The 18482-nt window shown below is 46.9% G+C and overlaps 1 protein-coding gene across 1 annotated transcript in view; it reads left to right on the top strand.

The window, feature by feature from the left end:
* itga2.2 (integrin, alpha 2 (CD49B, alpha 2 subunit of VLA-2 receptor), tandem duplicate 2) overlaps positions 1-18482 on the top strand; it is a 315510-nt gene that overhangs the window by 248834 nt on the left and 48194 nt on the right. The window contains exons 14-20 of the mRNA XM_072497064.1: positions 693-896; positions 1606-1736; positions 9490-9653; positions 12645-12796; positions 14993-15103; positions 15190-15275; positions 17838-17961. Coding sequence (XP_072353165.1) covers positions 693-896; positions 1606-1736; positions 9490-9653; positions 12645-12796; positions 14993-15103; positions 15190-15275; positions 17838-17961 — 972 coding nt within the window. The remainder of the gene's footprint in view (positions 1-692; positions 897-1605; positions 1737-9489; positions 9654-12644; positions 12797-14992; positions 15104-15189; positions 15276-17837; positions 17962-18482) is intronic.

The following is an 18482-nucleotide window of genomic DNA, read 5'->3' as shown; positions in this document are numbered from 1 at the left end:
GCAACCGTGTGTACCATCTACACTGCAGGAACTCACCACAGTTTCCTAGACAGCACCTTCCAAATCCATGACCACTACCATCTAGAAGGACACGAGCAGCAGATACCTGGGAACCCCACCACTTGGAGGTTTACCTCCAAGTCACTCACGACCCTGACTTAGAAATATATCACCGCTCCTTCACTGCAAACAAATCAGTCGCTGAGGCAACGTCCTGGAACTCCCTGCCTAACAGAACTGTGGATGTACCTACACCTCAAGGACAGCAGCGGTTCAAGAAAGCAATTCACCACCATCTTCTGAAAGGCAACTAGGGATGGGCTATTAACACTGGCCTAACCAGCAATGCCCACATCGCATAAATGATTTCAGAACTGTACAGCAGTTCAATATATGTTATTTAAAAACTTGAGTACTGGAAGTAGTATTATCCGAGAGTATTTAATTAGCCCACTGCTGTAAAACCCACAGCATATTAACAGAATAAATGGCATTAATTCAAACTGAAATGTAAAATCTGAATAATCCATTTATAACGTAATGAAAACCCAGTTGGTGCAGTTTGCGTTAGCTGAAGCAATGAAATGGCATATATGCCGTACAAATGTTATGCAACTAACATTATCCTTGAAATGTATTTGTGCAGTGCATCAGCATCAATACAGTCTAACAGTAATAATTGTGTAATGTAGCAGGGGAGCCTGGAAGAGCAAGGCATCTTAGAAGGTCCCGTTAATGGTAACACTCGATTTGGAGCTGCTATTGCTGCTATCTCTGACATCAATCTAGATGGCTACAATGATGTTGCAGTTGGAGCCCCTGTAGAAGATGAACAACATGGAGTTGTATACATTTATAATGGATATCAAACAACAATCCAACCAAAACCTACACAGGTAAGAGCTTTCCACCAATTCTAAAAGGGTTCATAGAATCCATATATGCAGAAGGAATCCATTCGGCCCTTTGAATCTTCACCAACCCTCCAAAAGAGCGCTAAGCCATCTCCCCCACCCCAACTCCGAAACCTAGCCTGCACATCTTTGCACACTAAGGGGCAATTTAGCATGGCCAACCCACCTAACCTGCACATCTTTGGAATGTGGGAGGAACCGCAGCACCCAGAGGAAACCCACACAGACACGGGGAGAAAGTGCAAACTCCACACAGCCACACAAGGTTGGAATTGAACCTGGGCCCCTGGTGCTGTTAGGCAGCAGTGCTAACAATTGTGCCACCGAGTTGCAGATTAAACATTTAAACAGATCTTGGCAGCAAAATTTGGCACTGTAGCACTCTGGAACCTGTGCAATGGAAGCTGGAAAGGTTGAAATTGGCAGGTGCACTGCTTCAGCCACTTCCATAGTGCACCATGCTGATGAAAGCACAAGCTTGTTGGCCAGATTGTGGGGTCAAACAGCTTCTATGGTTGATTTTCTGAGTGCTCTGTCAAGTTGGATCATGTGGATCCATTTAACATCCTCTCTTAATTATACCAAGTTGCTCCCACTCTCCATCCAATTTACAGGTGTCGTGCATTTGACCTACTTTTAATCTTGTAAGAATAGAATACGTTTTCTAAGCATACTTTGATCTACTTTCCAGAAAATACAAGCCTCAAAAATCAACGCACAATTGCAATATTTTGGACTGTCCATTGATGGGCAGAAGGACTTAAATGGTGATACGATCACAGACCTATCAATTGGATCCATTGGGAATGTTGTGCAACTCTGGTAGGGGCGTTGATGATTCTTTTCAATTTCTATTATGTTACTCATAGAGCTCCCATGGGTAGTCAAGGACTGGGAGTATAGTTTCTGATGTTGTACAGCCTGCTGCAGCCTAAGTGCAAAAGTGATATTTACTGTACTAAATGATTTAAGAGGGGCAATTATATAAATTGGGCATGTTCTCTCTTCACAGACCCCACAATTCATCAAATCCCTTCAACCTTCCCTATGTTCAAGGTATTATTTAAACATACATTCTAAAAGAGTTCGAGACATTAACCATTTAGGCCAGGCATTGCCAAACTCAGGAGCACGACCCGCGGGTGGGTCGTGGGTGGGTGTCGGGAGGGTCGCGGGGCAGTCCGTTGTGGCGCTCCCGATCGCGCAAATCTGCGCACAACAGCCGGCTGTTAATAACACCGGTGCAAGCGGCCTTCAATATGGCCACGGACATGTAAAAAAAATGCGGCCGCACTGCGCATGCGTGCCAGATCATCGGCGCGCATGTGCAACACTATGCGCATGCCCGCTAATGATCGGGCACGCATGTGCAGTGCGGCTGCTTTTTTTTAAACGGCCGCAGCTTTTTGTTTTACAAGTTTGGGGCGGTTTTATTCATTTTACTCATTTAGTTTATTCATTTTTTTTTACAAGTTCGGGGGGGTTTTATTTGATAAACGTTTATAGGAAAAAAATGCAGATCTTTGGACAGATGGAGGCCCATACTTTCCGACACCGGAAGGCTTCACCTTCATCCAACAGGTTCCATTGGAGGAACGTGTACGAGGGCCAAAGGGACCCATTTCTTCCATTATTGTCAGCAGCAAACAAGGTAAGAGAAAATGGTGGGTCGCGCAGGTCAGTCGGCATGGGTCATGAAGGTCGGCCGCCATGGCTCGCGAAGGTCGGCCGGGTTGGGTCCCAAAGGTTGGCCGGTTGGTAAAAATGGGTCCCCGGAAAAAAGTTTGAAGAACACTCATTTAGGCACTCGGGGAGAGTTTGGTGAAGTGACTTGTCAAATATTTAGCAAGTTATAGATGTCTATTAAAGACAGGGTGGGACTTGGTTAGCATACTACAGCTCTTGATTTCTGGTTCAGCCTTGGGCGGAGGTTGACACGCAATCTCTGTTCTCACTCCATAACATTTGCTTCCCTCTGGACAGTAGTCAGTTGCTGTGCAGCTTGCTCAGTGAAAGATTCTGCTCAGTAACACATTCCAAGCCACAATCTACAGTGTGATCAAAGATATTGTGCTCTGATTGGCCTAACTGCAGTGAGGCTAATTCTTAATTGGCTTAAGGGTGTGGTAAACCACTGTCGTACTTATATTAGAAGTTGTACGGTAGAACCTGCACTACAGGTTCGCCTGTGGCCCCTGCCTGCTGGCTCTGCCCAGGAAGCGGGGTATAAATATGCGTGTCCTCCAGCTCGCAGCCATTTCGCCAGCTGCTGTGGGAGGCCACACATCTGATACCAATAGAGCCTCAGTTTGGATTCAACTTTCGTTTTTAAGTCAAACTGATCGTGCCTCAATTTATTGGTATCAGTTTCGAAGAATGGACCTCCGTATTGAACCAGATCCGCACTCCAGCGACGCCAGAAAGGACTTCCAGCACTGGCTAGCTTGCTTTGGAGCGTATATCAACGCGCCCCGACCCCGGTTCCAGAGGCTCAGAAGATCCAGATTTTATATTCCAGGCTCAGCTCCAAAGTCTTCCCGCTGATCCAGGATGCACCAAACTACGCCGAAGACATGACTCGACTCAAGGACAATTATGAGCAGAAGACAAACACGCTCTTCGCCAGGCACGTGCTCGCAACTCGTTCTCAACTACCGGGTCAGTCCATAGAAGACTTCTGGAGGGCCCTAATCCCACTCGTCCGGGACTGTGACTGCCAGGACGTTACAGCTAAGGAACACTCAGACCTCCTTATGAGGTACGCCTTTGTGACCGGAATTGGGTCAGACATCATACATCAGCGGCTCCTAGAAGGGGCCACGCGTGACCTCGGAGAGACTAAAACGCTAACGTTCTCCATGACGGTCGCCTGCGCAACGTCCAGTCTTACGCCCCCAGCCTCGCGGCCCACCCCTCCTACGCTTCATGAACCTCACAGGCAGCCGCCCCAGCGGGGGCATTGCCCACCCAATACGCCTGCGCTACACGCCAGCCAGCAAACCCCGGGGGGCCCTGATGCTACTTTTGCGGCCAGCAAAAGCACCCCCGCCAACGCTGCCCGGCCCGCGCTGCCCTTTGTAAAGCCTGCGGGAAAAAGGGCCACTTCGCCACGGTGTGCCGGGCCTGCTCAGTGGCCGCGATCGCCCCCACCAACCCCCTCCCCCCCCGAGTCACGGACAATGGGCGCCGCCATCTTCTCCTCCCCCCCCCCCAGACCATGTGCGATCAGTGGGCGCCGCCATCTTCCCCTCCGCGCAACACGTGCGTTTCATGGGCGCCACCAACTTGCTCCACCCCCGCAACATGCGTTCCATGGGCTACGCCATTTTGTAACCCCCAAGATCTCCGGGCGCCGCCATATTTTTTTTTGAAAATTTAGAGTGCCCAATTATTTTTTCCAATTAAGGGCCAATTTAGTGTGGCTAATCCACCTATCCTGCACATTTTGGGGTTTTGGGGGTGAAACCCACACAAACACGGGAAGAACATGCAAACTCCACACGGACAGTGACCCAGGGCCGGGATTCGAACGCGGGTCCTCAGCGCCGTAGGCAGCAATGCTAACCACTGTGCCATCGTGCTGCCCCTTGGGCGCCGCAATCTTGTCTACCCCTCAGCACACGGACACCACCAGCGTTCCAAGATCGGAGCTCAACGGCCGCCCCATTACCCGACGACCAGTCAAGGCTCGCCTCCATGTCACTCGACCAGTCTCGCCCGCATAACCTGACCAACGCATCCACCAGCGTGAAAGTCGACGGCCATGTGACCACTTGCCTGCTGGACTCCGGGAGCACCGAGACCTTTATACACCCAGATACGGTAAGGCGCTGCTCCCTCACGATACACCCCGCCAATCAAAAAATCTCCTTGGCCTCCGGATCCCATTGCGTAGCAATCGGGGGTACTGTACGGTCACACTCATGGTCCAGAGCATAGAATTCCACGGTTTCCGCCTCTACGTTCTCCCTAACCTCTGCGCTGCACTTATCCTCGGCCTGGATTTCCAGTGCAACCTCCAGAGCCTAACCCTTAAATTCGGCGGACCCTTACCACCTCTTACTGTGTGCGGTCTCGTGACCCTAAAGGGCGACCCACCTTCCCTCTTTGCTAATCTAACTCCAGATTGCAAACCCGTCACCACCAGGAGCAGACGGTACAGCACCCAGGATAAGACCTTCATCAGGTCCGAAGTCCAGCGGTTGCTTCGGGAAGGCATCATCGAGGCCAGCAACAGCCCCTGGAGAGCTCAAGTGGTAGTGGTTAAATCTGGGGAGAAACACCGAATGGTCGTGGACCATACAGCCAGACCATCAACCGGTACACGCAGCTCGACGCGTACCCCCTCCCACGCATATCTGACATGGTTAACCAGATTGCACAGTACCGGGTCTTCTCAACAGTGGACCTGAAACCCGCGTCCCACCAGCTCCCCATCCGTAAATCGGACCAACCATACACCGCCTTCGAGGCAGACGGCCAGCTATATCACTTCCTTAGGGTCCCCTTCAGCGTAACTAACGGGGTCTCAGTCTTCCAAAGGGAGATGGACCGAATGGTCGACCGGTACGGTTTGTGGGCCACGTTTCCGTACCTAGACAATGTCACCATCTGCGGCCATGATCAGCAGGACCACGACGCCAACCTTGCTGAATTTCTCCACACCGCTACTCTCCTAAACCTCACTTACAACAAGGAGAAGCACGAACCGCTTAGCCATCCTCGGCTATGTGGTCCAGAACGGAGTTCTGGGGCCCGATCCTGACCGCATGCGCCCCCTCATGGAGCTCCCCCTTCCCCACTGCCCCAAGGCCCTCAAACGCTGCCTGGGGTTCTTTTCATATTACGCGCAGTGGGTCCCAAACTATGCGGACAAGGCCCGCCCACTCATACAGTCGAACCCAGTTTCCCCTGACGGCCGAGGCCCAACAGGCCTTCGCCCGGATAAGAGCTGATATTGCCAAGGCCACAATGCACGCTGTAGATGAAACACTGCCCTTCCAAGTAGAAAGTTACGCATCAGACGTCACCCTTGCCTCCACTCTCAATCAGGCAGGCCCGTGGCATTCTTTTCCCGTACCCTTCATGCCTCTGAAATTCGGCACTCATCCATCGAAAAAGAGGCCCAAGCTATCGTTGAAGCTGTGCGGCATTGGAGGCATCACCTGACTGGCAGGAGATTCACTCTCCTCATTGACCAACGGTCGGTTGCCTTTATGTTCAACAACACACAGCGAGGCAAGATCAAAAATGATAAAATCTTGCGGTGGAGAATCGAGCTCTCCACCTATAATTACGAGATTAGGTATCGCCCTGGCAAACTCAACGAGCCCCCAGACGCCCTATCCCGAGGTACATGTGCCAGCGCACAGGTAGACCGACTCCGGACCCTGAACGACAGCCTTTGTCACCCAGGGGTCACACGGTTGTACCACTTCATACAGGCACAAAATTTGCCCTACTCCGTCGAGGAAGTAAGGACAATCACTAGGGACTGCCATGTATGTGCGGAGTGCAAGCCACACCTCTACCGACTGGACCGCCCGCGTATGTTGAAGGCGTCCCACCCCTTTGAACGCCTCAGCATGGACTTCAAAGGCCCCCTCCCCTCCACCGATCGTCACACATATTTCCTCAGTGTGATCGATGAATACTCCAGGTTCACCTTCGCCATCCCATGCCCCGACATGACGTCTGCCACCGTCGTTAAAGCCCTCAATTCGATCTTCACTCTGTTCGGTTTCCCCGCCTACATCCACAGTGACAGGGGATCCCCATTCATAAGTGATGAGCTGCGTCAGTTCCTGCTCAGCAGGGGTATCGCCTCCAGCAGAACAACAAGCTACAACCCCCGGGGAAACGGACAGGTAGCAAGGGAGAATGGGACGATATGGAGGGCCGTCCAGCTGGCCCCACGGTCCAGAAATCTCCCGGCCGCCCGCTGGCAAGAGGTCCTCCCTGATGCACGACATTCCATTCGCTCATTACTCTGCACTACCACTAACAGTACACCGCATGAACGCCTTTTTGCCTTCCCCAGGAAGTCCACATCAAGGGTGTCGCTCCCGACTTGGCTCACAGCTCTGGGAACCGTGTTTCTCCGTAAACATGTGCGACTCCACAAGGCGGACCCGTTGGTGGAGAGGGTACACTTGCCCCACGCAAACCCCCAGTATGCCTATGTGGCGTTCCTCGACGGCCGCCAGGATACTGTCTCCCTCAGGGACCTGGCACCAGCAGGTTCCACCCCCACACCACCCCCGTCGCCCCCGGCGCCACCCTCCCCTCCCCCATCGCTCACAACACCACCCCCCCAGGACCGTCCGTCCTCCCCCTGCCCACGCCCGTCGATGAAGAGGATTTTGGCACGCTCCTGGAGTCACCCTCGACCAGGTCAGCACCAACATCGCCGTCACCACTTTGTCGCTCTCAAAGGACCATCAAGGCCCCGGACCGGCTGAACCTCTGACCGGTCCACCGGAAGACAAGAGACATTTGTTTTGCTCTGTAAATATTAAAATCATGATTGTATGTAGTTATCCACCACCCCCGCCGGACTTAATTTTAACAGGGGGTGAATATGGTAAACCACTGTTGTACTTATATTAGAGGTTGTACGGTAGAACCTGCACTGCAGGTTCGCCTGTGGCCCCTGCCTGCTGGCTCCATCTGATACCAATAGAGCCTCAGTTTGGATTCAACTTTTGTCTTTAAGTCAAATTGATCGTGCCTCAAAGCGTTGTGTGATCAATCTGTGATTGGTCTAAATGGGCATAATCCATTTCTAATTGGTTTCTTGAGGGTGATGTCATGTATTGATATAATTTCCCAGAGTCCACTGACTGTCCCTCTAAGGTGGCAATTTCTTGTGAGACCATCGCTCTCATTAAAGTTTGTTTCTGTTACTTCTTACTCTGATAAAATAATGTTTTGATATCCCCCGTGGCCATTTGTTAAGAATGGGGGAAATATGCTGTCCTGCCCCCATGATTGATATCTGGAGCTCATCGTCTCAAAATCTCGTTCAATTGGTATCAAACCAAGATCCTTATCAGTGACTCTATGTTTCAGACAGGTTATTTGAAGGCTACTGTTACTTATCCCTGCTCACTTGGAATGAGTTACATAACTTTTAAAACAAAAGATTAAATGATAAAGGGGGGGGGGGTTTATTTATCTTTCCCCTCAGGATTGAATGCATTTCAATTACTCTGCTTTGATGCTAATTATTGCTATGATTGACAGCTCCTCACCACATCAAAAGGTGTTCTCTGCTGAGAAAAAGAGGAAGTGAAAGCATTTAGCTCCCTTTGATGTGGTGAGGCTCTCTCTTAGGGTTTTCAACTTGGGCGTGACTCCGGCCGGCTGTGCCCATTCATGTTGGTTGTGCTCGAGATTGTCCTGCACTGAGACAGATGGGGAGAGTGGAGGCGGGAGTCCTGCCAGGTCAGATATTAATTAAGTCTGGCATGCATGGGAGGTGAGTGAGAGTAGGGGGATCTGAGGAGCAGATTATCTTCTGTGGGCCCATGAGGGGTTGGGGGGGTCGGGGGGGGGGGGGGGGGGGGGGGTCGGAGGATGGAATGACAAGTGCTGTTAAATGAATGCATTTGAGACATGAGGAAGCAGACATACCTGGTCTGCACAAAGAAGGTAATTCATCTTGTTCCGGCACTGTTATCCCATCCTCTTTATGGAGCGAGCTGTCACTCACTATCATGGCCACAGCCTCCTAGACGGGAGCTGATTGGTGACCTTGGTTGCTGGACATGTGGCCGATCGCGGGGACAGAATGTCGCACCTCTGCTCGAAACCTTCCCAAAGCTTGGTGAGAGCTCCTTCTGTGAAATGTGGTGCTGTCTTCCTGGCAGCCAGTCCCCTGATTAGACTTGGAACAAATGCTTGGGAGTACTGGGGAGGCATTTGAAAGGAGCAATCCACTGATTACAGAGATTAAGTTTTTCCTGGGCAGTGAATCAGAGTTAAGCCACTTCAAACACAGTGTGAAACACATGGAAACATTTTTTGTTGTTAAAGAGGCTGAATATATGGTGGGTTTTCTTGCCATCGACGCCAACGGTGGGACTGACACTGAACAAAAATCGGAAAACTTTGCCCAAAGGGTACAAGTTTAAAGTGGGTGCAGGAACAGAGGCACCTGGGTGTATGTGCACATACGTGGCAGGATAGGTTGAGAAAGTGGTTAACAAAGCATACAGCTTTGTTTTATCAATAAGGGCAAAGGGTAAATGAAGCCTACCACCTCCCTTTAAAACACCGAGAAATGAGCAATAATTCTGACCTTGTCAATGTTGTCCATAACCAGAACACAAATTTGTACATGGTTAAAGGACAAAATATCATTCTCTTTCTGCCATCATGTATTGCTGATGCTTGTGAGTATTTTGCTGATTAGGTTTAATGCTTTGGTAGCTGGAGTATTAATTCAGCTTCTGAGAAAACCCATCCCCGATGTAGATTAAACTTTCTTCATGCTCCAATTGTACTAATTTAATTTGTGCTTCATTATCATTTAAGTGTCAATAAATACAATGTATAACAACATTTTTTTCAGGTCACGAAGCATTGCAAATTTGAGTCTCACAGTGATATTTGAACCAAGCAAACTGTCCATTGTGGACAAAACCTGTCCGGTCAATGGAATCATGCTAACCTGTGGTAAAGTCAAAATATGTTTCCAAGCTACAATTAAACCTGAAAAACATGGATCAGCAATCAGTAAGGATCATTGCATTTTAATTTTCTTTGAATAGCTAAAATATTACATGCTGTGTGGATATCAGTTATTTGACTTTATATTACTATCAGGCAAAATCAGGATGGCTCTGAAATTCTATTTGGATTATCCCCATTCACATCATACCTCCAGATGGCTTTCTGCCGTTTATTCGCAGTTGTGTTCCAGTCTCCTACCAGAGCTGTGACAGGGACCTGGGACGACCCAAATAGAATTTCAGGTTCTGTGCATGCCTTGATTTTTGTTTCATTCTTTCTTGTATACAATTTTGAGTTCAGCAACAACTAACTATGGGCAGCACGGTAGCACAAGTGGCTAGCACTGTGGCTTCACAGCGCCAGGGTCCCAGGTTCGATTCCCCGCTGGGTCACTGTCTGTGCGGAGCCTGCACGTTCTCCCCGTGTCTGCGTGGGTTTCCTCCAGGTGCTCCAGTTTCCTCCCACAGTCCAAAGATGTGCAGGTTAGGTGGATTGGCCATGGTAAATTACCCTTAGTGTCCAAAAAGGTTAGGAGGGGTTATTCGGTTACGGGGATAGGGTGGAAGTGAGGGCTTAGGTGCAGACTTGATGGGCCGAACGGCCTCCTTCTGCACTGTATGTTCTATGTTCTATATATGCACTATTAAAGGCTCAGGATGGTTTCTATGCCAGCCTTTTGTCAATTTGCCTTTTTTCCCCTAGTGCCATTCTGTTCCTTGTCTCTTTTCATATTTTGCTTTCGAACAGTGCTGACCTTTATTCTGCTATTAGCACCTACTCTGGACCAATGCTTTGTTCTTTTACTACTGCCATTCCCACTCTCTTTGCCTTTTGTTCCACGACCTCTTTGCAATTAATCTCTAACTCATCCTTGGCCTTCTCCATGAGATCATTCAGCCCATTCAGTCTGCTGTGCCATTCAATGAGATCATGACTGATTTGATATTGTTCTGACACCCTGGTTGAGTGCAAGGTCAATTCCAGCCCCACAGATCCCGGAATCCCAATGTAAGTGAGTTAACCAATAATTTGTATATTTTCCTGAGATTTTTGACCGTTGACTGCTCCAATGACGTACAGGCATCAGATTGGTAAGTGAAACACAAAAGAATTCTTTATTTACAGCAAGAGAAGAGTTAAACATGTAATGGCAATATTAGAACAGCAGTCTACTAATTTAGTTATTCCCCTAACACTGTCCCAACCTACACCCAGTGACACGCCAGACACATGGTGGGGGCTAGGGTAGGGCCAAATAAGGGGGATTAAACTGGGTGTGATAGATTTGAGAATCTTCCCTGCTAAGGTTTGAAGTCTTTGTTGGCGTAATCTCTTCAGAATGCAAGGTGTTGAAAACCATAGATTGGTTTTGGATCTTTTAGTATCTGCCATCAATTTGAACTCTCAGGCTATAAAGCTTACTCTAGGAAGTTACCTTCACGTTTAGCAATGAAGATTCCCCACTCAGGTCAATTCAATCCTGACTGGTCTCCACCAGATTAACCCTCGGCCTCACTGAGGTAAAATGGGCATTCCCACATGAGAGTTTCAAGAGGGTTCTTTAAACCATTGGTCTTGCCTGCAGCTGTGGCAGGACTGAACCTCCTTGAGTGTTTTTTGGCCTTGTGCTGTTTGCTGGCAGTGGGATTCTATCTTCCCACTGCTTGCCAATGGGATTTCCCATTGTAACCACCTCAAGCCACCACAAAGCCCACTCCTGCCAGGAAAAGTGAATTGCAACAGCCAGAGATTTCCAGCCCTTATCTTATTATGTAGCCTTTTGTGTGGTACCTTATCAAACACATGTTGGAAATCTAAGTATATTACATCTACTGGTTCCCGTTTATCTAATGAGACCTTGTGAGACATTCCAAGCGTCGCAAATCTCTCGAGAGGCTTCTCACAAGGTTTTAACAGCCTCGTCACGTCACCGAGACCATTAGACCAAGACCATTAGATTGCGCCTGTTATTTTACCTTAATTCTCCTTTCTGGCTATTTAGTGCCACAAACATTCCTTCCAGGTGAAACTTTGATTTAATTGTCAAGATGGTGATCTGCCCAAGGGCAGGTCCTCTGCTCTTTACTCCATGGTTTGGGGTCCTGTGCTTTCCTTTTCCAGTGCTTATAAAAGCATGCAATTTGCAACTTCAGTGAGCAATATAACTAGGACAAAGAATCCATGAGGTGGTTTCCAGTTGTCTTCCTTTATCGGGAAGACAAGTCCTCTTCCTGCCTTTATGAAGCCGTTTTCCTTCAAGTTTCTAGTTCTCCTGCCATCAGCACCAAAACTTCGCTGGTTCCGCCTTTGGCCTTGGCTTGCAACCCTGAACATGGAACCCTAGCCTTGACTTTGCACTTCTTTCAATTTGGTATACTGTATTTGCTGCTCACAAAGCGGCCTCCACTACTATAGGGAGACAAAGCACACATTTCAAGACCACTTTGCCGAACACCTCCATTGAGTCCGCAGACATAAGCCTGCGCTTCCGACCGCTTGTCACATTAATGCTCTCGCTAACTCCCACTCACCTCACTTGCTTTCCACTCTATCATACACCTTCCATTTTGTTCTTTCTTCCCTCCACCCCCCCCCCCCCCTTTTCCCGACTCTGCACTTGCTTAAAACCTGTTACATCTCTAATATTTTACTCAGCTTTTATTCCCATCACTGGGATAACCTGCAGAGTATTTCCATCTTTTTCTGTTTTTATTACATATTTTTACTACTCAATTTAATAATATTACCTGTACCATTGGATGAAGCAGCGCTAGCCAATCAAAGTTTTAGTTCTCTATCACACAATACAGCCATATTAATTGATCATGTTTACTCTTTTTCAATCAATTAAGGTAACATCAATTCATGAAATATCTACGGCGGGTATCAATTCCGAATAAACTATAAGTGTTACTCTCATTGGATTACCTTGTATTAGGCTGTATATGTCATGGAGAAATATCTTTTTAAAATTGTTATTTTCCAACTCTACAGACATTAAATACAAAGCAACATTCGATGTGAGTCTCAAGTCATCTCATGCTACTTCACGAGCATTGTTTCAAATAAACAATATGCGAGAAATACAAAATGACATTACAGTTGATAACACACAAAAATGTGACGAATTTGGCTTTTATGTCAATGTAAGTATGATGCTAAATTATTTGTTATAAATTGGAGAATACTTCACATTCATTTACTATAACTGGCTTGATAGCTTTTTGGGGAAGAAATGTTTTTATTATAACTTTTAACCATTTTTATACAAAGCAGACAATAACAACAACCAAACCGTAAGAATCTCCCCTTCCCCTTACAACACTACAACCTCACCATTACACCCCAAACCCTCCACACCCACCCTAACCTTCCCACTCCCAACAGCTAACAGTCACCAACTCTTCAAAGTATATTGTAAACAGCAACCATCTACAGTAAATCCCTTTCACCGACCCTCTCATGGTAAACCTGACCTTCTCGAGGTGTAAACACGCCACCAACTCACCCAGTCACGCCGAGGCACTTGGCGGTATAGTTGACCTCTAACCCAAGAACAGTAAGAAATCATACAACACCAGGTTAAAGTCCAACAAGTTTATTTTGAATCACTAGCTTTCGGAGCGCTGCTCCTTCCTCAGGTGAATGAAGAGGTATGTTCCAGAAACATATATATAGACAAATTCAAAGATGCCAGACAATGCTTGGAATGCGACCATTAGCAGGTGATTAAATCTTTACAGATCCAAGAGATGGGGTAACCCCAGGTTAAAGAGGTGTGAATTGTGTCAAGCCAGGACAGTTGGTAGGATTTTGCAGGCCAGATGGTGGGGGATGAATGTAATGCGACATGAATCCCAGGTCCCGGTTGAGGCCGCACTCATGTGTGCGGAACTTGGCTGTATGTTTCTGCTCGGTGTTGTAAGACTTCTTACTGTGCTCACCCCAGTCCAACGCCGGCATCTCCACATCATGTCTAACCCAAGAGGAATGGCTTGCTTGCATAAAGCGAGGCAAAGGTCAGGATGTCTGTCCCCATCCAGAACCCTGGCACTTCCAAAACCCCAAACATTGCCACCAGTGGTCAAGCCTCCAACCAAATTCCCAGGATTGCTGACATAGTATCAAAAAAGGACTTCCAGAAGCCCAAAAGCTTTGAGCACTACCAGAACATGTGCATGTGGTGTGCCAGGCCCCTCGAACACAGATCACATCTATCCTCCACCCCACTGTTGCTTCACAGCTCCAGGGTCCCAGGTTTTATTACCTGCTTGCGTCACTGTCTGTGCGGAGTCTGCACGTTCTCCCTGCGTCTTCCTGGGTTTCCTCCAGGTGCTCCGGTTTCGTCCCACAGATCCCGAAAGACGTGCTTGTTAGATGAATTGGACATTCGGAATTCTCCCTCCGTGTACCCAAATAGGCGCCGTAGTGTGACGACTCAGGGATTTTCACAGTAACTTCATTGCAGTGTTAATGTAAGCCTACTTGTGACACTAATAAAGATTATTATTATTATCGAAAAACCAACTCATTCTAGCCTTCTTGAGGTGTGCTCAAAACACTACCTTTAGCTGGATGATACTCAGCCTTGCGCAGGATGAAGTCGCGTTCACCCTTCTCACTACAAGCCTCCTTTTACAAGATCGACATCAGCTCCTCTGCCAACTTTGCCTTCACACCCTCAATCGAGCACGTCTCCTTCCCTACCATTCGCTGGCATATGTCCAACGTACTGGCCACCTCCGACCATCCGCAGGATAAAATCCAATCGAGCAAGGTAGAAGGCTGTTTTATCAAGAAGGCTGGAAGTGCCTTTTGACCCAGCTATGCACCTGGAGTTACCTGAATCCATCAGCCCATAGTTCCCTTTTACTTTCCCTAGGCTAGCAAACCGGCCCTCTAAAAACAAGTCTCCCACCAAAGCGCTGCAAGATCCCCATAATATTTCCCACTGATGTCTCTGAATCCCTAACATATAACGACAAATCATGACAAAAGTTATCAATCTTGGGAAGCACGTTATTCACTGAGGAAAAGAATGAAAACTTTCTCCCTCGGGTGCCTGAACCGTCAAGGGTCTGCCACCCCCTCCCCATTTCTTCCATAAAGGCAATTAATGCCTTTGCAGTCCCTGCCCGGGACCAGCAACCTTGGGGCTTGATAGCTTATATGAAGTTTAAATAAAGTGCAAAGTATCTTAAAACAACTTTAAAGCAAGCCTATATTTTTATGAACAATTTCAATTCCTTTTCAATAAACCTGTATGTTTCTACAATTTCATATGTTCCATATGGTTCTAGATGTTGGTGTTCTAATGAGAATTGTGATTCTATCCTAACCAGGAAAAAACAGATATTGTTAGCCCACTTAGTCTACGTTTAGACTTTGCTCCAAAAGATACTGAAGATGGTCCTAGTCTCGATAGCCACACAGCAAGATCCAGGGAGTTTTTTGTAAGTCCAAGGAGATACCACAGATGGGTTTTATTCAATGCTGAATTATTCGTGTGCAATTTGATTTTCCATTCAAACTCTTTCAGATTCCATTCTCCAAAGACTGTGGTGATGATGAAGAATGCATAACAGATCTTGTTATTAAAGTTCATTCAAATATTCCAAGCAACAGGTGGGAAAATCTTAACTATTTTTAATTGGTTGAATATACTAATTTGGTTCATGTAATAGAACAATTATTGAGGAATAAAATATCCTGGATGGGATTCTCCGTTCCTGAGTCTAAGTGTTGATGCAGACGCAAGTTTCGTGGAGTTCCACGACAGCAAAACCGGTACTGCGCCTGGACAAATTCAGCTACTGTTAGGGGGCTAGCACCGGAACACAATCGATTCCAATGAGAAACGGTTTATTGCTTTCATGATTGAAACTCAGGAGGCTGACGAGCCTCAGCCACATATACACACTGTACTCCCCACACACACCATCCCAGCCAACAAGATGGCAGCAAGATGCACGGCTCCACAAAGAACAAACAAAGAACAAAGAAATGTACAGCACAGGAACAGGCCCTTCGGCCCTCCAAGCCCGTGCCGACCATGCTGCCCGACTAAACTACAATCTTCTACACTTCCTGGGTCCGTATCCTTCTATTCCCATCCTATTCATATATTTGTCAAGATGCCCCTTAAATGTCCCTATCGTCCCTACTTCCACTACCTCCTCCGGTAGCGAGTTCCAGGCACCCACTACCCTCTGCGTAAAAAACTTGCCTCGTACATCTACTCTAAACATTGCCCCTCTCACCTTAAACCTATGCCCCCTAGTAATTGACCCCTCTACCCTGGGGAAAAGCCTCTGACTATCCACTCTGTCTATGCCCCTCATAATTTTGTATACCTCTATCAGGTCTCCCCTCAACCTCCTTCGTTCCAGTGAGAACAAACCAAGTTTATTCAATCGCTCCTCATAGCTAATGCCCTCCATACCAGGCAACATTCCACGTTTCGCAATCTGTCAGCCTGATGTCAGTAGTGGGGAAAATTCTAGAGTCCATTGTAAAAGATTGAATAGCAGAGAACTTGGAAAACAGTGGCAGAATTGGACAGAGTCAGCATGGATATAGAAAAGGGAAATCAAACTTGACAAATCTACTGGAATTCTTCGAGGATGTAACTAAAAGAGTTGATGATGGGGGGAGCTAGTGGATGCGGTATATTTGCACTTTCAGAGGCTTTCGCCAAAGTCCTACATAAGAGATTAACATATAAAATTATAGCGCATGGGATTCAGGGTATTGTATTCAGATGCATAGAAAACTGGTTGGCAGACAGGAAACAAAGAGCAGGGAAATGGGTCTCTTTCCGAATGGCAAGTAGTGACTAGTGGGGTACTTTTAATTAGGGAACAAAATGTAATATCTCCACAAAACTGGGTGGGAGGATGAGCTGTGAGGAGGATGCAGAGATGCTTCAGTGTGATTTGGACAAGCTGTGTGAGTGGGTAAATGCATGGCAGATCCAGTATAATGAGGATAAATGTAAAGTTATCCACTTTGGTAGCAAAAACAGGAAGGCAAATTATTAACTAAACGGCTATAAATTGAGAGAAGGGTATGGGCAATGCGACCTGGATGTCCTCATACACCAATCGCTGAATGAAACCATGCAGGTGCAGCAGGCGCTTAAAGAAGACAAATGGTATGCCGGCCTTCATAGCGAGAGGTTTCGAATACAGGAGCAGGGACATCTTGCTGCAATTATAGAGGGCCTTGTGAAACCAACCTGGAATATTGCATCCTGTTTTGGTCTCCTTATCTGGGGAATGATGTTCTTGATATAAAGAGAGTTCAGCAAACGTTTACCAGATTGATTTCTGGGATGGCGGGACTGAAATACGAGGAGAGATTGCATCGGTTAGGATTATATTTGCTGCAGTTCTGAAGAATGATGGTGGGAATCTCATAGAAACCTATAAAATTCTAACAGGACTAGGCCGGGTAAATGCAGGAAGGATGTTCCCGATGGTGAGGGTGTCCAGAACCAGGTGTCACAGTCTGAGCATACGGGGTAGATCATTTAGGACAGAGATGAGGTGAAATTTCTTCACCCAGAGAGTGGTCGGCCTGTGGAATTCATTACCAAAGAAAGTAATTGAGGCCAAAATATTGTATGTTTTCAAGGAGTAGATACAATTCTTGGGGCAAAAGGAATCAAAGGATATGGAGGGAAGGCGGGAACAGGTTACTGAGTTGGATGATCAGCCATGATTATAATGAATTGCAGAGCGGACTAGAAGGGTCGAATGGCCTCCTCCTGCTCCTATTTTCTACGTTTCTAAACCGAGACCCCTTCTGTCTGCACAGAAGTATGCAAATGATCGCAAGATGATATTTTGAAGAAGATCAGGGGAGTTAAGTCTGGTGTCCCAGCCAATATTTATCCCTCAGTCAGCATCACCTGAACAATTTGGTGAACAATAAATTGCTGTTTGTGGCAGTTTGCTTTATGCAAACTTGCTGCCAGATTTTCCACTTTTCAACAGTCTCTATATTTCAAAAATACCTCCTTTGCTGTAAAGTGATTTGAGATGTCAGGTGGTCATGAAACACATTATCTAAAATGCAAGTCCTTCTACAATAGTGATTCTGCGTTTTCTGTCTACAATTAACCATGACTCATATTTTTTTCAAATGTATATCTTAAATTAATAAATGTCTTATTTCTACCAACAGTAACTACATTGTCAGTAGCAAGCAAAAGCAAATAACCATTCATGTAGAGACAGAGAACAAGAAGGAAAATGCATTTAATGCTAAAGTAATCGTCCATTTTTCTGATAACATCTATTTTGCATCAGTGAGTAGAACATTTTAATTATATGATACTTTAGAGAGTAACATGGCCTTTATATACTAAAAATATAGAGATGGATCTCTGTCTTTTCCACTTGACTATTAATCTACCTCTACGTGGTGGATAGAGGGGAAAAACCTGGGCAGGGAAGTTGACATGCCTCTTGCAGGTAACATTTTTGCTGTAGAACTGTCAGATAATGACCATTTCCAACAAGAAAAGACTGGTCTATCTCCTGCCCCACATATCCAGTCTTAGATTTGTAAAGGGCATTTAGCCTTCAAAAACGCCACCTTTTTAGCGTATCTCCTGAAGCCAAACCTCCAACCCTTCAGCATCAAACAGTTACCCAGATGCCTTTATGGTACCATTGTGAACAATTAGTTGACTTTAGTGCCACCACCATAAGAACAGAAGTAGGCCACTCGGCCCATCGAGTCTGCCCCGCCATTCAATGAGATCATGGCTGATCTGAGGCGGGACTCTTCGAAAGCCGGCGGGGCGGACAACTCCGGCGCGAAGGA

The sequence above is a fragment of the Scyliorhinus torazame genome, chromosome 3, assembly GCF_047496885.1.
Source record: "Scyliorhinus torazame isolate Kashiwa2021f chromosome 3, sScyTor2.1, whole genome shotgun sequence".
Classification (NCBI taxonomy): Eukaryota; Metazoa; Chordata; class Chondrichthyes; order Carcharhiniformes; family Scyliorhinidae; genus Scyliorhinus; species Scyliorhinus torazame.
Note: the sequence above shows the minus strand (reverse complement) of the source record. Positions and strands in the feature narration are given on the sequence as shown.